At 44.8% G+C, this 16,152-nt stretch overlaps 1 protein-coding gene across 2 annotated transcripts in view; it reads left to right on the forward strand.

The window, feature by feature from the left end:
* Positions 1-2,726: 2,726 nt before the first annotated feature.
* The window catches only part of lmbrd1 (LMBR1 domain containing 1), a 343,563-nt gene continuing 330,137 nt past the window's right edge, over positions 2,727-16,152 (forward strand). For both annotated transcript variants that reach the window (XM_068020139.1, XM_068020140.1), the window contains exon 1: positions 2,727-2,855. In XM_068020139.1, coding sequence (XP_067876240.1) covers positions 2,796-2,855 — 60 coding nt within the window. In that variant the 5' untranslated portion in view covers positions 2,727-2,795. The remainder of the gene's footprint in view (positions 2,856-16,152) is intronic.

Here is a 16,152-nt window from a genome sequence, read left to right on the forward strand (position 1 = left end):
CTCTGGCGAATGCTGGCAACTGACTCCCACGACTTGTGATCAATGTCACACGATTTCATGTCGCGTTTGCAGACGTCTTTATAACGGAGACATGGACGGCCGGTGGGTCTGATACCAGTGGCGAGCTCGCTGTACAATGTGTCTTTGGGGATCCTGCCATCTTCCATGCGGCTCACATGGCCAAGCCATCTCAAGCGCCGCTGACTCAGTCGTGTGTATAAGCTGGGGATGTTGGCCGCTTCAAGGACTTCTGTGTTGGAGATATAGTCCTGCCACCTGATGCCAAGTATTCTCCGAAGGCAGCGAAGATGGAATGAATTGAGACGTCGCTCTTGGCTGGCATACGTTGTCCAGGCCTCGCTGCCGTAGAGCAAGGTACTGAGGACACAGGCCTGATACACTCGGACTTTTGTGTTCCGTGTCAGTGCGCCATTTTCCCACACTCTCTTGGCCAGTCTGAACATAGCAGTGGAAGCCTTACCCATGCGCTTGTTGATTTCTGCATCTAGAGACAGGTTACTGGTGATAGTTGAGCCTAGGTAGGTGAACTCTTGAACCACTTCCAGCGCGTGGTCGCCAATATTGATGGATGGAGCATTTCTGACATCCTGCCCCATGATGTTCGTTTTCTTGAGGCTGATGGTTAGGCCAAATTCATTGCAGGCAGACGCAAACCTGTCGATGAGACTCTGCAGGCATTCTTCAGTGTGAGATGTTAAAGCAGCATCGTCAGCAAAGAGGAGTTCTCTGATGAGGACTTTCCGTACTTTGGACTTCGCTCTTAGACGGGCAAGGTTGAACAACCTGCCCCCTGATCTTGTGTGGAGGAAAATTCCTTCTTCAGAGGATTTGAACGCATGTGAAAGCAGCAGGGAGAAGAAAATCCCAAAAAGTGTGGGTGCGAAAACACAGCCCTGTTTCACACCACTCAGGATAGGAAAGGGCTCTGATGAGGAGCCACCATGTTGAATATTGTCATGGAATGAGGTGATGATACTTAGTAGCTTTGGTGGACATCCGATCTTTTCTAGTAGTCTGAAGAGACCACGTCTGCTGACGAGGTCAAAGGCTTTGGTGAGATCAATGAAAGCAATGTCGAGGGGCATCTGTTGTTCACGGCATTTCTCCTGTATCTGACGAAGGGAGAACAGCATGTCAATAGTCGATCTCTCTGCACGAAAGCCACACTGTGCCTCAGGGTAGACGCGCTCGGCCAGCTTCTGGAGCCTGTTCAGAGCGACTCGAGCAAAGACTTTCCCCACTATGCTGAGCAGGGAGATTCCACGGTAGTTGTTGCAGTCACCGCGGTCACCTTTGTTTTTATAGAGGGTGATGATGTTGGCATCGCGCATGTCCTGGGGTACTGCTCCCTCGTCCCAGCACAGGCATAGCAGTTCATGTAGTGCTGAGAGTATAGCAGGCTTGGCACTCTTGATTATTTCAGGGGTAATGCTGTCCTTCCCAGGGGCTTTTCCGCTGGCTAGGGAATCAATGGCATCACTGAGTTCCGATTTGGTTGGCTGTATGTCCAGCTCATCCATGACTGGTAGAGGCTGGGCTGCATTGAGGGCAGTCTCAGTGACAGCATTCTCCCTGGAGTACAGTTCTAGGTAGTGCTCAACCCAGCGGTCCATCTGTTTGCGTTGGTCAGTGATTATGTCCCCCGATTTAGATTTGAGGGGGGTGATCTTCTTGATGGTTGGCCCAAGAGCTCTCTTCATGCCATCATACATTCCTCTGATGTTTCCGGTGTCTGAGGCCAGCTGAATATGACTGCATAGGTGTTGCCAGTAGTCGTTTGCGCAACGCCTAGCTGTTCTTTGTGCAGTACTTCTGGCTGCTTTAAGTGCTGCGGATGTTAAATCGCTGGGGGCTTTCTTGTAGTTCAAAAGTGCAATGCGCTTAGCGGCTATGACAGGTTCCAGCTCTTCATTATGAGATTGAAACCAGTCTGCATTTCTCTTCGCACTTTTGCCGTAGGTGGTCAAAGCTGACTCATAGATGGCGTCTCTGATGTGGGCCCACTTGGTCTCAGCATCCCCTGTGGGAGTGTTTTGAAGGGCTGTTACAAGTGAATTTAGAAATTTTTGTAACAGCTGTGGGTGAGAAATTCTGCTCGTGTTGATGCGCGGGTGGCCATTCTGCTTGGAATGATGCAACTTCTTTGGTCTGAGTCTAACCTTGCTGCACACCAGGGAGTGGTCGGTGTCGCAGTCCGCACTGTGGAAGCTGCGTGTGATTTGAACACTGTTTAAGGCGGCTCGCCTTGTGACAATGAGGTCTAGCTGGTGCCAACGACGTGATCTTGGGTGCCTCCATGAAACCTGGTGACAGGGTTTAGTGTGAAAGAACGAGTTGGTGATGCAGAGGTTATGATAGGTACACAACTCAAGCAGTCTCTGCCCGTTCTCATTCATCCTTCCAACGCCAGACACTGACAGTCACCTACCTGCTAATGCCAGTCACTGACAGTTACTTACCTGCTAATGCCAGTCACTGACAGTTACTTACCTGCTAATGCCAGACACTGACAGTCACCTACCTGCTAATGGCAGTCACTGACAATCAGCTATCTGTTGCTGGCAGACACTGACAGTAAACAAACTGCTGTTGCCATGCAGCGGAAGCCACCGACCGACCGGTCTGAATTTGATTGACAGTCCCCGCTCTCGTTGCGCCGTGCTCGCGCATGCAGGCACGTAGGTGGGAGCGCGCACGTCACTTGGCTGGCCGGCGTTGTCGTTAGGGGTGACACGACGGGTGGTGGTTGTGCAGGTGCTGCGGGGCGAGTGGCGATGGGTTCGGTCCTGACCGAGTCCGTGTGGGGCTGGTCCATATTCACCCTGGTTTTACTGGTAGGCCCTGAGCGGCGGCGTGTCTGTTGGCGGCAGCGGCATAGATTAACCCTGTGTCTCTATCTGCCTCTGTATAGGTTATTATTATCAGCCTGGTCTGGGAGGTTGAGGAGCCTGTTGGGAGAGGCCCAGCTCTGGCGCAGTCTTCAATCATTATGACTAATGATGGGAGTTTTGGGGGAACCATGAACTGGTTGGCCAACTCTTGTACAGAATTCAGATCTTGGACCTGAGAAGTTCTGACAGTTTTTTTTCTGTAGGTGAAAATTCTCAGGGCAACATAAATAACTAATGCGCCCAGATCACAACAACAGACTTTAAATAGCAAGCAGGCTCTTAATCTCTACGCTTTTTTTTCTTGATGAAGGCACTTACACAATCGAAACAGTGGTATTATTTATGCTTCTATCAAAACTGACAGTGATAGATTTTTGTCAGGCAAAGCTACTAAGGGTTATTGAACCACAACACACACAGGTGGAGTTCAGCTACAGACAGCCAGGATCTAATTCAATGCTGGAACACACTCCTGGGGCTGAATGGCCTCCTCTCTAGGTTAATAAACATACTACATTTCTACAACAATGCATTTAATTAGGTCTTTAACTTAGAAATATTCCCCAAGGTGCTTAGAGAAATGTTATCAGACAGGAATTGACACTGAGCCAAAGAAGGTGATGGATATTAGAAAAAGAGAGGAAAGACTTGTATTTCTATAGCATTTTTCACAACCTCAGGATGTCCAATACACTTGACAGTCATTGAGTAGATTTTATGTGACGATGCTACATTGAAGTAGATTTGAAGTGGTCATGGTTGTGATGTAGGAAACGTGACAGCCAATTTGTGCACAGCAAGGTGTCACAAAAAGCAATCTGATAATGACCAGATAACCTGTCTTACTGATGTTGATTGAGGGACAAATATTGGCCAGGTCACTGAGAACTCCCCTGCCCCTCTTTGAAGTAGTGCCATGGGATCTTTTACATCCACTTGAGACAGCAGAGGGGTGCTAGTTTAATGTTTCATCTGAAAGACTGGATGTCAGCCTACATTTTTGTACTTGAGTCTTTGGAGTGGGATTTGGACCCACAGGTTCTGACGGAGTTGAGAGTATTACCATCTGAGGCAAGGTTAACACAGAAGTAGAGGTGATGAGGCAGAGGTTTAGGGAAAGAATCCTGACCTTGGGTTTTGGACGGCTGGAAGCAAAGCTATCCATGATGTGGCTCGAGAGTGAGAGATGTTTAAAAGGCCAGAATTAGAGAAACACAGAGTTCTATGAGGTGGGGGATTGTGGGAGATGGTTTTAGGGCAGGAGGAGGCTACAAGGTGGGAAGGGGCTAGACCATGTAGGGATTTGACCAAGAGCCATTAGATTCATCCTCTTTAGACCTCTGACCAGGTTAACACAATCAATTTAAGTCTTCAAATAGTAAAAAGGGTGTTCGTAGTTTTATTTATGAAATGCTGTAGTTGTATGGTAATTGCCTTCATTACATTTTTTTGGTGGTAACTACCTTTGGGGAACTGCAGCAGCTGTGATTGGAGTTTAGCTTTTTCCTTTGCATTTACAATTGAAAAGGGTACCACTTCAGTGAAAGTTGAGCATATTTTTTCTGGTTTGCATAATATGAGTTATAAGTAAATTTCGAAAGATTTTTACTCATGAAACAAGTGATTCGAGAACTTGGAAATGCATGTTTCTTTAAAATCTAGTTTCATTGGAAATTTCCCTTCTGTGCACTGGGTTCTAATTGTATAAATATTTTTATCCTTGTAATTCAGGCATAAAGAATGTTTGAAAGGGGGTTGTCATGTGATCCAGTTTGTAAAATAATGCTTTTGAAATGGCCACAAAATTCTTTTGTTCTGTCCTGAGTTGTTTGGATGCTCTCCATCTGAATGTTTATGTTGGGTGTGTATTTCTAGATGCTGTAATTGTGTTTCAGTATAAATAATGTCATTCTATAAGAGTAAAATACCATTATAGTCGAACAAAGTGAATGAAGCAGTGTTTAATAACCTCATCTAGGAGCTGCCAATTTTAATGGGCCTATACTTGCCTGAAATTCAGAAGAATAAGAGGTAATCGGATTGAAACTTATAAGATTCTGAGGGTGCTTGACAGGGTAGATGCTGAGAGGCTGTTTCTCCTGAATGGATAGTTTAGAACACCAGGGCAGAGGCTCAGGAGAAGGGGCCGGCCATTTAGGACTGAGATGAGAAGCTTCTTCACTCAGGGTTGTGAATCTTTGGAATTCTGTACTCCCAGAGAGCTCAGTCTTTGAGTATATTGAAGCTGAGATAGATTTTTGGACTCTAGGGGAATCAAGGGATATAGGGATCGGGCAGGAAAGTGGAATTGAGGCCAGAGATCAGCCATGATCATATTGAATGGTGGAGCAGTCTCGAGGGGCGGTATGGCTGACTCCAGCTCCTCTAGATTCTATTTAAGGTTTTTCTGCTTGGAATTTTCAGTCAAAATTTGCTTCTGGCTACTGTGGCTTTATTACACATTGTAGAAAGTTAATGTCTTGTGTGATTAGCCTAGGTTGTACAGGGGTCAGGTGACAAAATGGTTATTTTAATAAAAGCCTTCAGCGCCTCGTCATTGTTCATATACCAACTGTTAGTGTCAGCAGAGTCTTGCCTTAATCTCCCATGTATATGCACTTCTGGTTGTGTTCGCTGGATTGTCATGAACAGGAATGAGAAATCTGCATTTCTTTTTCATCGCTAACCCAGGGGTACTGAGGCCAGGCGCAGTCCCCCTTTCCATCCAGTTGAGATCAACAGACTTGGGATTGCACATCTGATCTTTTGGGATCAAGAGGCTCACTAATTGCTGTGAGAACCTGATAAGCATTTTCAAAACTGGAAGATTCTTGTCTGATTCAGCCTGCTTTCATCTTGGATCATGCTGACCTTTTTCTTGGCAGTAGGTGTGAGGATTTGAAATATTTTTATGGCATTGTCACTTGTGAATGGTGCGAGGAGATGGTCCTGCAGTGTCTTTGATATTGGATTAGCAACCCAGAGTTTGAGAGTTCAAATCCCACGATGGCAAATTGTGAAATTGAATTCAATAAATCTGATAAGATGTGAGCGAGCACCAGAAAAATGATGATGCAAGCTGCCAAATTGGTACTTAAAACAAGCAAATCCTTCAGGGATGTACACCTGCCACCCCTACCTATTTTTGATTTGATCGATAAGGTGACATGTGGCTGCCACTGTAGAATAGCACTGGGTGAAGTCATGTCTAGCACCGTAGGTGAGCGGTGACTTTGGTCTCTAGCTCTGCCTAGATTTCTGGCCTAGCTTCCTCAGTGGGACTCAGGTAGACTTCTGGCTACTGGAGGTGAATGGTGCTCCAGGTGAAGGTTTGAGATCCTTTGGCAGAGAACCTACCTGCCACTGTCTTACGAAGAGTCCAGAACATTCATTCCAATTAATCCTTGCAGAGTGCACCTGGCACTCACGCATCCTCATCAAGTCAGCGGGATTGTGATCATGAGGCGTACATTGTCGGCGTAAGTCAAAAGGACAGCTTGCATTGCTCAGCTCGTGCAGAGCAAGTCCTAACAGTCGTCTTCACAAAAGGCACAAGAAAGGCTTCTTTTTTTTTATTTGTTCAGGGATGTGGGCATCGCTGGCTATGTCAGCATTTATTACCCATCCCTAATTGCCCTTGAGAAGGTGTTGGCGAGCTGCCTTCTTGAACCGCTGCAGTCCTTAAAGTGTAGGTATACCCACAGTGCTGTTAGGAAGAGAGTTCCAGGATTTTGACCCTGCGCAGTGAAGGAATGGCGATATAGTTCCAAGTCAGGATGGTGTGTGGCTTGGAGGGAAGCTTAAAGATGGTGGCGTTCCCATGCATCTGCTGCCCTTGTCCTGCTAGTTGGTGGAGGTCACGGGTTTGGAAGGTGCTGTCTAAGGAGCCTTGGTGAGTTGCTGCAGTGCATGTTGTATATGGTACACACTGCTGCCACTGTGCATTGGTGGTGGAGGGACTGCATGTTGAAGGTGGTGGATGGGGTGCCAATCAAGTGGGCTGCTTTGTTTTGGATGGTGTTGAGCTGCTTGAGTGTTGTTGGAGCTGCATCCATCAAGGCATGTGGAGGGTATTCCATCAACCTGACTTGTAGATGGTGGACATGTTTTGGGGAGTCAGGAGGTGAGTTACTTGCCGCAGGATTCCAAGACTATGACCTGCTCTTGTAGCCTTGGTATTTATATGGCTATTCTAGTTCAGTTTCTGGTTGATGGTGACCCCCCAGGATGTTAGGGGATTCAGCAATGGTAATGCCATTGGATGTCAAGGTGAGATGGTTAGATTCTCTCTTGTTGCAGATGGTTATTGCCTGGCACTTGTGTGGCACAAATATTACTTGCCACTTATTAGCCCAAGGCTGGATATTGTCCAGGTCTTGCTGCATTTCTGCACGACTGCTTCAGTATCTGAGGAGTCACGAATGGTGCTGAACATTGTGCAATCATCAGCGAACATCCCCACTTCTGACCTTATGACTGAAGGAAGGTCATTGATGAAGCAGCTGAAGATGGTCGGGCCTAGGACACTACCCTGAGGAACTCCTGCAGTGATTGATGTCTTGGAGCTGAGATGATTGACCTCCGACAACCACAATCATCTTCCTTTGTGCTAGACATGACTCAAACCAGCGGAGAGTTTTCCCCCTGTTTCCCATTGACTCCAGTTTTTCTAGGGCTCCTTGATGCCATACTTGGTCAAATGCTGCCTTGTTGTCAAGGGCAGTCACTCTCACCTCACCTCTTGAGTTCAGCTCTTTTGTCTATGTTTAGACCAAGGCTGTAATGAGGTCAGGAGCGGAGTTGTCCTGGCGGAACCCAAACTGAGAGTCAGTGAGGAGGTTATTGCTCAACAAGTGATGTTTGATAGCACTGTCGAAGACACTTTCCATTTTGTGAGGTTTGTGTTCCAGTTGCAGGCAGCAATAACCTGGAGGAGAATGACTACTCAGTGGCAGGCTCCGGGGGCGATGTTTATTGCTGTAAGCACCACCCACCCAGTTATGAGGAAGAAGATGGCCTTTCCAAACATTTGCGAGGCAGCAACCACAGCTGAGGCACTTACACCCTCAGGTATGGCCTTGACGGCCATGGTAGGGTTAGTGTAGCACTTTGCATAATTTTTCCGGGTGAAAAATTGAAATCAAGCCTGAGTGGTAGAGGTGGCAGGAGTAGCAGGCACCCTCATATGCTCTCATTTGGGGCTTGATGCTACATGATGTTGATGTCATGGTGTGAAGTGCTACATTGTTTTACTTTGGCTCCAGTTGAATTGTTTTATGGCTGCTAGTAGAAATTGCAGTAATAATCCACCAGGGACATTGTAAGGTGTGAACAGGAGTTGGAAGGCCTTAATTAGATACTGACGGGCCCACCAAGCTCTTGAACATTGCTGGTATTTAAAGAGAAGAGTTGCTATTTTTGAAGTTATAAACTCTCATCCTTTGAAAAGCAGAAAGATGTAGGGAGGTAAGTTTGCACTGATTTCCCAAGGAAGAGAGGTTTTGCAACAAAGGTGGAGGTGGTGCAGACTACAAACAGGTTAGCAATAACTGCCAGAGGGATGTCTTCATCCAGGCCGATGAAACTGCATGGGGAATACAACTCCTTTCAAATCCAGAGCTGTCTCCACCATCACATCTTATCTTGGTGCAGGTAATTAGTCTGATCTAAGCAATATAGTGGATAGTTAAAGGCATGTGGTATATTGTTTATGTATGACTTTACTCCTATACAGCCTCTGCCTTCACCTCTCTTCCTTGGGCAGCAAATTTACCAGTAGGCAAACAGGTTTCTTTTCTCTCCCTCTTCTCAGGCCACAACAGATAATCCCACACAGATCAGGCAGAAAGCACAATCCAGAAGTTGAATGTGCATCACCCTATCTTGGCTTCTTTCTGTTGCTGTCTTTCATCCTACTCTCCAGGTGGTTTACTATGTAGTTTCTCTTAATTATTGTTTTCTTGTCCACTAGCTATCCTACAGCCAGCTGTAGCTCTTATCCTCCTTGTCCTCCTTAGGGTCAACTCATGGTGATTCTATCTGGATTCAAGTGGCTTACTACTTCTTGTCTTCCAGCCCTGCTCATCCTTGACCTCCTCAGAATCAGATGAAACTAGCTGGGGGAAAGTGCCACACCTATCTGATTTGGCCTATACGTGACTGCAATTCTACACTATTTGGTTAACTCTTTATACCAAGCAAGCAGCTCAGTTGGACAAGCAATCATTATGAAATAGAAGATCCACCAACACAATTTCATTAAGAAGCCTATTTGGGGCTTCTAGGGATGGGCAATAAATGTGTGCTTGCCAGCATCACCCCTGTTCCCAAACAAAATGCTTGCAAAAGGACTCTTGGTCCCCCTTTAAAGCTGTAGACACCATCCTCCTCCAATGCCTTTACTCTCCTGTCCAGCTGGGTGAGACTGCCAGGTTATCTATCTGTTACAACCATAACATTTCCTACACTGGATTCTTTTTGTGCTCCTATGTCGTTACATCTGCAGTCTCCCAAGGCCCCCTTGGCCCCCTCCATTTCTCATCCAAATCCTCGTGACATCATCCAAAAATATGGTGGGCTCTAAATGTACATGGACGACACTGAGTTCTATCTCCAACACCACCCCTCTCAACTGCTTATTTGACATGCTACTTGTTTTACAGCCAGTATTAGATGCGCAAAAATGTTTGTCAATTAAATATTTGGAACACTAAAGCCATTGACTTCAATGTCAACACCTACCCAACCCCTTACACAAACTCTGTTTCCCATCCTTAGACTTCATCCCTTTTCCTTGGCACCGTTTGAGGTGGAGCCAGATTCCTCACTATCATGGTGTCCTGTTTGACCTTGAGTTGAGCTTCCGACCATGCATCCTTTCTCCCATCAAGACAGCCTATTTCCACCTAAGTATTGTTGTCTGTTTCCACCCTCGCCTCAGCTTATCTGTTGCTGAAACCCTCATCCATGCTTTTGTTACCTCTAAACGATTATTCCAACCATCTCCTGGCTGGCCTACCACCTTGCACCTTCTGTAAACCTCAACTCCTCCAAAAGTCTTCTGCCCATATAATAACTCAAATCAAGTCCCATTCACCTGTCGCTAACCTATATTGTGTTGACTAACCTACATTGAGTCAAGCCTGCGCCGATCTTGATGCCTGCCTAAACTAACACCTTCTGCACTTCCGGGGCCCATATCCCTCTATTCCCTTCCTATTCATGTATTTGTCAAGATGTCTCTTAAACGTCGCTATCGTATCTGCTTCCACCACCTCCCCTGGCAGCAAGTTCCAGGCACTCACCACCCTCTGTGTAAAAAAACCTGCCTCGCACATCCCCTCTAAACTTTGCCCCTCGCACCTTAAACCTATGTCCCCTAGTAACTGACTCTTCTACCCTGGGAAAAAGCTTCTGACTATCCACTCTGTCCATGCCACTCATAACTTTGTAAACCTCTATCATGTCGCCCCTCCACCTCCGTCGTTCCAGTGAAAACAATCCGAGTTTTTCCAACCTCTCCTCATAGCTAATGCCCTCCAGACCAGGCAACATCCTGGTAAACCTCCTCTGTACCCTCTCCAAAGCCTCCACGTCCTTCTGGTAGTGTGGCGACCAGAATTGCACGCAATATTCTAAGTGTGGCCTAACTAAGGTTCTGTACAGCTGCAACATGACTTGCCAATGAGTCCCAGTCAGGCAATGCCTTGATTTAAAAAAAAAATTCTCATCCTTGTTCTCAAATCTCTCTATGGTCTTGTTCCTCCTTATCTTTAACCTATCTAGCCCTTTGATCTTGCAAGATATCTACGCTGCTCCAATTCTGGCATCTTGTGTATCGCTGATGTTCATCACTCCACCATTGGCGGCAGGGCCTTCAGCTGCCTGGGCCTTAAGTTCTGGAATTCTCTCCCTGAACCTCTCCATCTTTTTACCTTTCTCTCCTCCTGTAAGATCTTTGATCAAGCTTTTGGTCATCTGCCCTAATATCATCTTGTGTGGTTTGGCCAATCTTTGATTGTGCTCCTATTTTACTAGTTTAAATATGCCATATAAATACAAAATGGTATTGAGTGCAATAATGAAATAAGGTTGAAAAGGCTGCTTCGCAACTAACTTTTTTTGTTTTCTTCAAAAAAAGAAATGAGAACAAACAAACATACAGCAAGGTAAATTGATACCAAATTTTGATTTTTATGAAGTAGTGAATTCCCACAAAATGGGTAATAATGAATTGCAGAAATCTTAATTTGTTTTGAAACTAAGTTCAGGTAGGAGGGGGAAAAAAAAGTACAATATTACCCATGAAGCAATGAAACTTTCTAAAGTTAATCCTGTTCAGTGTTTTGTGTTAAATGTGAACAGCCCACAATATTTCATGATCATTTGGATATTTTGTTGTGGGTGAGGTTGCGGGGGAGTGGGGGTGGGGTGGAAACAAATAGGGAAATAGTTTAAAATGGTTACAATGTTTCTGTACTGCCAAATGAAACTTGCTCACAGCAGAAGTTTTGAAAGTTTAAATGCAGGATTAAGTCATCTGTTAGAATGCGAATTAGGTTTGGGGGAAAAAAACTACTTGCTTTCTGAGACTGTGTTGCACTGGTATCAACAGACAAGTAGTTTTGTGTTCTAGCAACCACCAGAATCTATTTCAAGGGGCATCTGTTCTGTGACCTGAGGAGAAGTGGAATTAGAAAAGACAGTGCACTCCTTCCGCCTCGGGCGCAACAGTAGGAACAGCCTTACTTCATCTAGCTTATCTAAACCTGTCATAATCTTGTACACTTCTATCAAATCTCTTTTACTCCAAGGAGATCAACCCCAGTTTATCCAACTTAACCTTGATACTAAAATCCCTCATCCCTGGAACCATTCTGGTGAATCTCCTCTGCACTCTTTCAAGGTCCCTCACATCCTTCCTAAAGTGTGGTGACTAAAACTAGACAATACTCTAGCTGTGGCCTAACCAGAACTTTATAAAGGTTCAGCATATCTTTCCTGCTTTTGTACTCAATATCTCTATTTATGAAGCCCAAAATCCCATATACTTTGCTAATTACTCTCTGAATATGCCTTGCCACCTTCAAGATCTATGTACGTGCACCCCAGGTCCTTCGTCTCTGCACACTCTTTAGAGCTGTATCATTAAGTCTGTATGCGTCTTCATATCTTGTCTGCTGAAATGCATCACTTCATACTTGTCTGTATTAAGTTCCAACTGCCACTTGCCTGCTTATTCTGCAAGCCTATCTATGTCTTATTGTAGTTGATCAGCATTGTCCTCACTGTCACATCTCCAAGTTTGGTATCATTGGCAAATTTTGAAATGTAACTCTATTCCAACATGCAAGTCATTTAAAAAATATATATTGTTATGACTGAAGCTGGAGGAGTACTCTGTCTTTCTCTAGTTCCACTTCTCCACGGGTCACAACATCTATTTAAATGTTTACCCCGTTAACGATATGGCCAATTATACACTCTTTTTATTTCAGAATAAAATACATCAACCAGGTTTCTTGAATAAACATCAAAATTATCAGTTTATTATAACACAGACTTATTCAGTAAAGATGCAAAGCATTAACACACCGTTTGAAATATGAAAGTTCCTTTTTAAAATTAGACACACCCACACACACCCCAATTAAAGAAGAAAATAAAGAAGTTTTCTCTGCAGGGATCTTTTTACAAAAAAACCCCAAAAAATACTTTGGCTAAATACTTGTTAATCCTTGAAAGAAAAGGAGAAGATATGAAAAGATGTCAGTTGTTCCTTTATTCAGGTGTCCCAAATACGAGTAGACGGCTGTTACTGGGATCTTTTTGGAGCAGTTCTTTATAGGCGGCATCGAGAATTAATCTGGCAGGCTTTCCAGGAAAAATGCGGCATCAGAGGTTTCAGCTATCACATGCTGGATTTTGCAGGATTTCTCAGAGAGGTGGAGAAATGGTGAACTGGGTTTTTCAGCAAGCTACAAACGCAATTGACTCAAAACAATATTCCAAAACTAAACCAACTCTTGACCACCTTAAATCTTGACATGCTACTTCTCTGTAAGCAATTCCCCTAAGTAACCAAGGCTAAGTAACATATGACAGCCACTGAATGTTTTTAAACAGAAAGTTCAAGTCCTTCCAAAGTCCAGCATCCCTTCAATCCCAAATGAATTCATCACCACAATCTTCAACGACAAGTCCTCAAACAATATTAAAAGAAGCACTTTCATAACAATATCAAAAAAGCAGTGGCCCTAGCACTGAATGTTGGGGAACACCACTGTCTAACATCCTCCAGTCTGACAAATAAACATAAACCATGGACTTACTGTTTTCTGTCCTGAAGTGAATTTTTTATCCAAGCTAACATTCACCCTCTTATTCCATGAGCCTTAATTTTGTTAACCAACCTTTTGTTTGCTGATGATTGCACTATGTTCAGCACCATTCGTGACTCCTCAAATACTGAAGCAGTACATTTAGAAATGCAGTGAGACCTGGACAGTATCCAGGCTTGGGCTGATAAGTGGCATGTAACCTTTGCGCCACACAAGTGCCAGGCAATGACCATCTCCAACAAGAGAGAATCTAACCATCTTCCCATGACATTCAATGGCATTACCATCGCTGAATTCCCCCACTGTCAACATCCTGGGGGTTACCATTGACCAGAAACTGAACTGGAGTAGCCATATAAATACCGTGGCTACAAGAGCAGGTCAGAGGCTAGGAATCCTGCGGCGAGTAACTCACCTCCTGACTCCCCAAAGTTTGTCCACCATCTACCAGGCACAAGTCAGGAGTGTGACGGAGTACTTGATTGGCACCACATGAACAAACATTCACTCCCTCCACCACCGATGCACAGTGGCAGCAGTGTGTACCATCTACAAGATGCACTACAGCAACTCACCAGGACTCCTCAGACAACACCTTCCAAACCCGCGACCTCTACCACCTAAAAGGACAAGGGCAGCAAATGGTTGGGAACACCATCACCTGCAAGTTCCCTTCCAAGCCACACACTATCCTGACTTGGAACTATATCGCTGTTCCTCCACTGTCGCTGGGTCAAAATCCTGGAACTCCCTTCCTAACAGCACTGTGGGTGTCCCTACCCCACATGGACTGCAGCGGTTCAAGTAGGCAGCTCACTACCACCTTTTCAAAGGCAATCAGGGATGGGCAATAAATGCTGGCTTAGCCAGCGACACCCACATCCCCATGAATGAATAAAAAAAGTGGTACTTTCTTAATCACTTCTTTAGAATCCATATAGACAACATCCAATCTATTCCCTTCATTGACTTTCTTTGTTACGTCATCAAAAAGATCAATTGCATGACCTGACTTTTGCAAATCTGAAATAAAAACAAGAAATGCTGGAACCACTCAGCAGGTCTGGCAGCATCTGTGGAAAGAGAAGCAAAGTTAACGTTTCGGGTCAGGGACCCTTCTTCGGAACAGTATTTTGCTTTTATTTTTGCAAATCTGTGCTGGCTCTCCTCAATGAAGTTGCATCTCTCCAAATGCCTATTTGGTTTTTTATCCCTGATTATTGTATCCAAAATCTTACCCTCCACTGATGTTAAACTAACTGGACTGTAGTTACTAGGAATGTCCTTGCACCCTTGAAGAAGGGTGTAACATTTGCCACACTCCAATCCTCTGGCACCTCCCCCATATCTAGGGAAGATTATGACCAGCCTTTCTGCTATCTCCACTCCCACTTTCTTTAGCAACCTGGGATTCCCTCTAAGCATAGCCAGCCTTTCCAGTACAACCTGCCTATCAAATTTTCCCCCCATCTATTACCTCGACCATCTCCGCTTCGACTGATATTTCTTTGGAGAAAGTCTCAATGCTTTAAGTTATCATGGGTGTGCAGGTGTGCAAAAAAAACTGAAAGGGTCTGTGCACTTAAACAGATCGACCACGCACTACAAAAAAAAAATTAGAGGGTATATTATACGTGAGCTCCTTTAGTGAGTGGTATCTAAATGTTAATGCTCTCAGTGGTGAATGAGGACACCTGTAGGATTAGGCGCTCTGCAGCCTGCCGGACTGAACATTGAGTTCAATAACTTCAGAGCATGACTGGTCCCTTTTTTATTATATTTTATTTTATTTTATCTTTTTTTTTAACCATGTGCCTGCCTTGAAATGGGTTTTTCATGTTTGTGCTTTTGGCTAGGGCTGTTCATTATTCTGTCATTAACACACTGCACTAATGCTTTGTCTTTCACCACACCATTAGCACACTCTTTTTCTTTTTATCCTATAATCTCTTTGGCCCTCTGTCCTATCGCACACTTTCCCTTTTACTCTCTTTCCGCACTGCTCCTGCTTTACTTGCTTAAAACCTATTGCGTTTCTAACCTTTGCCTGTTCTGATGAAAGGTCACAGACCTGAAACGTTAACTGTGGTTCTCTCTCCACAGATGCTGCCAGACCTGCTGACTATTTCCAGCACTTTTTTATTTCAGATTTCCAGCATCTGCAGTATTTTGCTTTTATTTTATTAACCTGTAGGATTACACAGGCCCTTAAATTTATAGAATTCAACATGTATTCAAGTTGAACCTTGCACAAGTGCAAGTGACTTTATTGTAATTGCCTACTTTTCTGAGAGGGGCAAAGTTGGTGGACTTCAAAAGCTTCTCAGTTCTTGCGTGTGACTTGATTCCTGCTTTCCCAAATTCTCCTATATAGTCCTCCACATAATAATGTACTGTTCTTCCTCCTTCTTAGGCAGTCCTTCGGGAACGAGGATGACTTTCTTCCACTTCTGGGTCCTTAGGTGACTGAATAGTCCAATTCTGGATCTGCAAACTCTGCCACAAGTGGGGCAGGTGGTGTTTGGTGGGGCGAGTGAATGGGATGCTCAAAATTCCGAATGCTCCTTTTGTTGTTTGCACTTATTCGCTGCCTGGGCCTGTCGACGTTGTTCAAACTGGCTGGCATCGTTGTGGATGCTTCTTCTCAATTTTGGGCAGTCTCGGGCAAGAGATTCCCACTAATCGGTGGAGAAGTCACATTTTTTTCAGGGAGGCTTTAAGGACGTCCTTGTCGCTTTTCCTCTGCCCTCCTGGTAGCCTCTTTGTGTGATGGAGCTCTGATTAGAAGGCTTGTTTTGGGAATCTTGTGTCAGGCATGCGCACAATGTGGCTCGCCCAGCGTAACTGACTAGCCATGACCAGTGTCTCAATACTGGGGATGTTGGCCTGAGAGAGGGCAC

This window comes from Heterodontus francisci, chromosome 3 (genome assembly GCF_036365525.1).
Source record: "Heterodontus francisci isolate sHetFra1 chromosome 3, sHetFra1.hap1, whole genome shotgun sequence".
NCBI classification, from domain to species: Eukaryota; Metazoa; Chordata; class Chondrichthyes; order Heterodontiformes; family Heterodontidae; genus Heterodontus; species Heterodontus francisci.